The 6,000-nt window shown below is 40.4% G+C and overlaps 1 protein-coding gene across 1 annotated transcript; it reads right to left on the reverse strand.

Annotated features, from left to right (window-relative positions):
• Window positions 1–3,316: 3,316 nt before the first annotated feature.
• TEX12 (testis expressed 12) lies at window positions 3,317–4,575 on the reverse strand. Its single transcript, XM_009953861.1, has 4 exons — window positions 4,516–4,575; window positions 3,875–3,986; window positions 3,718–3,769; window positions 3,317–3,461 (listed from the first exon to the last, which is right to left on the reverse strand). The coding sequence occupies exons 1-4, from the start codon at window positions 4,573–4,575 to the stop codon at window positions 3,317–3,319; spliced, it is 369 nt and encodes a 122-aa protein (XP_009952163.1).
• Window positions 4,576–6,000: the final 1,425 nt, after the last annotated feature.

A 6,000-nucleotide genomic window follows, 5' to 3' on the forward strand; every position in this document is an offset into this window, starting at 1 on the left:
GGTAATAGAAGAGCAACGAGGGGAACTGAGTACGAGTTTTTCATCACTTACACTTTCCAGACCGTGGAGGCACTCACAGCAAGCTCAGAAACGCAAAAGACTCGCTGTCAAAAGTCCCCTTGACGTCAAGAGGGTCGGAACTTTGTCTAAGATGTTTCCACATTTTTTAAAAAATCCATTTATATTCTGTTACTGATCTGTCATCTTAGACGTTCTTGTTAATTTACTAAGGTACTGCAGCTTAAACAACAGGAGGAGAAGCTTAAAGAAAACGTAGTTACCAGCTGAGCTTTGCTGATCAGATTTGGCAGCTTTAAAGCCAATTAATTTTCTGTTCAAACCTCCTTCAGTAAAACTGGAAAGCGGATAGTGATGGGATAGGTGCCAGTTGGATTTCATGTGTAGCTTATTCCTCAGAGACAGAATGAATGAGCTTTTAGTTTCACATCAGAAGAAGAGAGTAAAAAATTTTCTCCCAATAAATACCAAATACATGACCAGCAATCAGTGCAGAAACATCATTAGCAGGGCAGACAAATTGTAGACAAATAGGAAAACAGCAAAATTTTATTTTCTAATGGTTTAGAAGACAAACAGTGTGTAATGAGTATTCACATATATATAGATATTGGGCGGAACACTGAAGGGCAGACAACAGAAAAACACCCTATATTTTTAGCCAGCAAAGCAATTATGGATGGCTCCCTTTTAGACAGGAAGAGTTTATGTATGAAAGCAACCAGTAAGTGGGTATTTCCATTGCTGAAGCATTTTTTAACTTCAAAAGAGAAGAGACTAATTTATTTTCAATGGATGTTTTAAACTTCCTGAACTTACCATTTCAAGCTGGAACTTTATAAAACTATGTATTTTATTCATTTTACTTGGTCAGTCAGTGTTTATTTTTATGTGTATTCTCACATAAATTCGTGCAGCAAAACCAGAAGCTTGGCTGCTCTTAGCAATTTAAAACCAATTTTTAAAACCCCGATTTCAAAATCTTACAAAGCTTTGAATGACTTCCCTTTAGTAAGCACAACCGCACTGCTCATAATCTCAGCTAGGTTACTATGGCCGTACTTACTGACTTTACTCTCAGTGTCTCTTCAAATTCTAAAATCCCCTTACTGCCACAGAGATTCCACTCTGAATTATAACATGTAATGACAAGCAACTGCGTAAGAAATCACTGTAGAAAAACAAGAGTCATCATTTAGAGAGCTATGTACTGAATTCAGCTGCACTTGAATGCCAGCCTAAGCAGTTCTTCATTCTTCTAAGTATAGTTTTACTATTTTTATTGGATTTTATGAAGTTTTAAATGGAGCAAACTGCTGCAACAGTAACACTATGGGTCTGTGCCCTCTTGATCCCCTAAGGGAAGTAATTTAGATTACGTGATCCAATAGTTTCCTAAGTTCTGCTTCTTAATAAGACTTAATACTAGAGCCAAAGGTTTGCATCATTAGCCACACAAACTAAATCTAGGTGATCTAAATCCAGGTGATCTAAAAAGGCTGCATACTTTTCCCAAGCACAAACAAATAAAATGCAGCAAGCTTCTCACTTCGATTACTGATCGATATTTAACAGTAATGCAATTTGTGTAAGTTTTCTTTAAAGGTGTACACAAGTAACTATAGGTAAATTTCTAAATTCGGACACTTCATAGATGACAATTGAAAATTCTGCCTTTTGTCATCTTTATAGATGACCATAGATTTTAGAAACAGCACAATATTCTAGAAAATTTAACTTCCAAAATCATCTTCTCCTTTTCTCCCACTTTCTTCTGTTTAAACAGCATTACCAAGACTGATTACAAAACAAGATGTGATTATTAGGAAAAAGTAAGAGACTGGTAAATATGATGCAGACTAGTGGCAAGATTTCTGAAAGTCTTTAGATGCTAAAGATGCAGATAGGCACCTTACAGGATTTTCAAAAATTCCTAAGCATGTAAGCGCCTTACATGCTTAGGCACCTCGAAAATCCTACTAAGTACATATCTGCATCTTTAGGTATCTGAATACCTTGGAAAATCTCACCCTAGATGTCCATTTTCTCTCATTATTTGTTTTAAATAGCATCAGTTTGACAGGTAGCACATTTGCTTGTTACGTTTATCTAATAAAAGGGGGAAAGGAAGATTGATTAAGTCTGAAAGGATTAAAGACAAAATTAATACACAGTGCTGGCGTAAAGATATATCTTACACTATCAACGGGACGATCTAGCACTTTTCTTTATTACATTAGCCTCACAATTTGTACAAATAATGCTTTGCACCTTTTATGTTTCATCTTTTTCAAAGAGTCAAATGACAAGAAAGAAAAAGTGCTCAAAACATTCCATAAGCATCCTTAAATAGACTGGACATACAGCAAACAATACTGATGTATCTAAATAACAAAATAAGAGAGCACATTATCAGTTATTTATTGACATTATCAGCAAAGTTTTGATGATGTGCTTTTATGTTTATAACAAAGTGGCCTTGGTTTCATTTGAAAAGCTGTAGAAGTATTAAATATACTTTCAAATTAAGACTTTATACCTTTTTATATATTTCCCAAAGCAGTATTCTTAATAGAACTCTCCTATTTCTAAGCTGATCTTTTCAATCTACTTATTTTCTGAGACAAATGGAGATAAGACTGTAAGTACTCTACTAAGATTTTAGCACCAAAACATTTTCTAAAGTAGAAAGATGAAAACAGAAAATGGCTAATATGAAATAATCAGAGGTCCTTTTCCACTTACATTGCAAAATTCTGTGTTTCACAGAAATACTTCTATACTATGTTCTAGAGCAAAAGACTGGTTGTGAGAATAAAAGAAAACATCCTTAGCAGTGACATTAGAAATACCACAGCTGCTTCTGAATTCAGTTGTATTGAACTTCCATAACCTTAGAGCCAAGCAATGCAAAATCCATTGTACTTTCTTTTTCAAATGCTTCCAATATTTTCTAGGGATGGAAGCATAGGGACAGCCTAAGGGATGGGTCAACAAGTAAAAAAAAAAAACAAAAAAACCAAAAAAACCACCTTTTAATGTGTAGAATACCTTGGAGTTACAGGATTTAAAATTGATATTTAGTATTGTTTTTTACTAACTACCACTACCCTATGTATTGTACCTACTAATTTAAAAAATAAGTTGCTGCTTAAGTTGTTGAAAGTTTTCTGAACTACTAGAAATATTTACATAACACATTTATGAAATATTCATCATCGCACTCATCATAGTTTATATTTTGATACATAAAACATACAAGTTTTGCTCTGCATTTCTGCAATCTAACAAACTCCATTTAACTTTGCAGAGTATTTGCGATCACAGCGAATCTCTGTTTCAGACTCTCCCTTTTCTGTTTTAAGTTGTTTTCTATGGTCCTCGCTTCTTTTAAGATCCCATCAAGTTCTTGGACATAAGAAGCATCCATCGCTGCTCTCTCACTTAATTGAAAAAATCTGTAGTTAAAATCGATACTAACGCCATTAACTTTCTCACTACTTACAACTGCTTTTATGCTTTTCTTAAAAATGTGTTGTCAGTTTCTAACCAACTTAGTTCTCTGTTGTAACTGAAAACAGCATTTTTCTTTCAAGATCTGTGTTCAGTAGTTTTCAGCACTAATTTCTCAAAACGGCAGCCACAGTATATCTAGAGAAGTTAGAAAAGCACTGTGCAATTAGGACAAAGTTAACTTGCCTTAAAATGTGAGCGTATTTTGATAACAAATTCATAATTTCTTTGTTCATCTCTGTTAAAAGAAAAAAGTCATTTTATTTAAACATTGAAATGAATATTCATCATAATATCAAATTAGGTAATTACATAGTTACTGTCAGTGTATTTAATACATCACCGTTTAAAACTTTTTCCAGTGGTTCAGGTTTGTAAAGGGAATGTGAGCCCTCAGAAAAAGCCAAATCTGTTTTGTCAAGCGTGGACAACTGAGGATTGTCTGAAGCTTCGTTCTAATAACAGAGCACAGAAAAAAAAAAAAAAAAAAAAAAAAAAGAAAACAGGTTCTAGGACTCAAAACAAGCTTAGCACAGAGTTTAACTGAGAAAAATAACAGTTTTAAAAAGATCTTGAGAGACTGTGTTCAGAGACAGTGCAAGTGGTGTTGGCTTCACAGCACGAACACCATCTATCATGAACAGACAGAGTGTCTAGGGGAGTGGGTGGGGAGTACCAGCTTGAGATCTCTGCTTGTATCAGTAAAAGCGAGTGTAGTTCAGAAGCTCACTCTCAAGAAATCCCCCACTGATGTGTTGCAGTGCACACCCAATGGTGTTGACCTTCAAACACTAAGAAATTTTACAGTCTCCTCAGACAAGAGAGTCATGTATGTTTCCCCTAACCTACACAAACGGACACGGAGCCCTCTGCCCTCTCACCCTGACAGGAACCCATAGCAATGCCAGAGAAGGACAGGGAGGTGGGTGGCTGCACTGTTCCCCTGGGGCCAGGTCCTCCTTCCCTTCCCCTTCAGTACCTCACCTCCATCTCTTTTTTACGTTTACTCCTATTTTCATCAGATTTTTGTGCGTTGCTTGTCATCGTTGCCTGACAAAAAGCACAACATTGTATTTGTTAAGTGGTTATCTTGCGCCAGTGGGAAATAAAAATGCGTAAAACCTGTAACCAGTACCTCGGTGAGCTCCCCTGCAAAGCAGCTCGCCTCCCCACCGGAGAGGGGCTCAAAGCACGGCCAGAGCACCAACCGGGGCTGGAGGCAGCGGGTCCACGTCCGGGGGCTCACAGAGGTGCCGAAGGCTGCGCAAGGCCGGCCTCGGGCTGCTGAGGCCGACTCCGCCTGACCCGGAGGGGACCCGTCCCTCCCCAGCACCCGCCGCCCTTGAGGCCAGCGGGGCACCCCTCGGCCCGGGAGGCTTCCCCCCCGCCCGGGCCTCTCTCCTCAGGCAGCGCCGGCGCAGGCAGGGCGGTGACCGGGCCTGGCGGCCGCCGGCAACCCTTAACGGCCGGCGCGCGAGCTGCGGGGAGAGAGAGGGGCCACCGCCGCTCCCGACGCGGGCGGCAGCGCGCCCCGGGGCCCTGCGCGGCGGCCGTAGGAGGGCCGGCTCCCTGCCGGAGGGCGGGAGGCGGGTCGCCCAGCGCGCTCCTGCGGAGGCCCTGGCAGCCGGGCGCGCCGCTGGGAGGCTGGCCGAGGAGGAGGGCTGCGAGGCTTACCGCTAAAACGTCACCTGTTTCAGCCACGCCAGGGAGAAGCGTCTCATGCCAGTTACGCGCTTGAGCTAAAGCACGATGAGACTACCTGCGGCTACGTGAAGTGCTGCGCCGTCCAAACAATTCCGGTCGTATTTCATCTCCTAAGCGTCTGTGACGGGCCCAGTCACCATCGGAATCACTGGAACGTTTTGGGTGACAGGAAAGCGCCAGATGAGGCTAGGTGGATCCGTTTCAAGAGACGAGCCATGAAAATCAGTAAAATCTGAGAGATTACTGTCACTAGAATGAGTAACACCACCAAAATCAGCTGCTGAGACCAACTGTTTCTTCCAAAACCACGGAAAATAAGATGGCACTTTATGCTGTGCTTCACTTCCGTAGGTAAGCTGTGTTTGGTTTCATCAAGAAATGGCTGAGTTGGATTACACGATAAGGTGGCTTGCGTCCAGCAGGAAGAAACTAGACACAATGATTCAGGAGAGCTCTTTCAGCATTACACCTGATGTTGTCAGCCAGAAATATTCAACACTATCAAGTTACTACTTTCCTAAATCATGGCTCCACTAGCTACAGGGAAGAAAATGATTGCAAGATTTGAAATTATGTTGGAGTAAAGGGATTTTGTCCTCTGGGGTTTTCTGCATCTTCAATTTCTGTTTTTAAGAGAAGAAAGGATCTTAACCTTACATGTGTTATCCAAATAGGCTCTGAAAGTCAAAACTCAGGACAGGAAATGAAACTGCTGAAAGAACAAGAACTAAATACTTCTCCAAACTAGAAAAAAATATTCAATAT

Source organism: Leptosomus discolor, chromosome 22 (assembly GCF_034619465.1).
Source record: "Leptosomus discolor isolate bLepDis1 chromosome 22, bLepDis1.hap2, whole genome shotgun sequence".
In the NCBI taxonomy this organism is placed as follows: domain Eukaryota; kingdom Metazoa; phylum Chordata; class Aves; order Leptosomiformes; family Leptosomidae; genus Leptosomus; species Leptosomus discolor.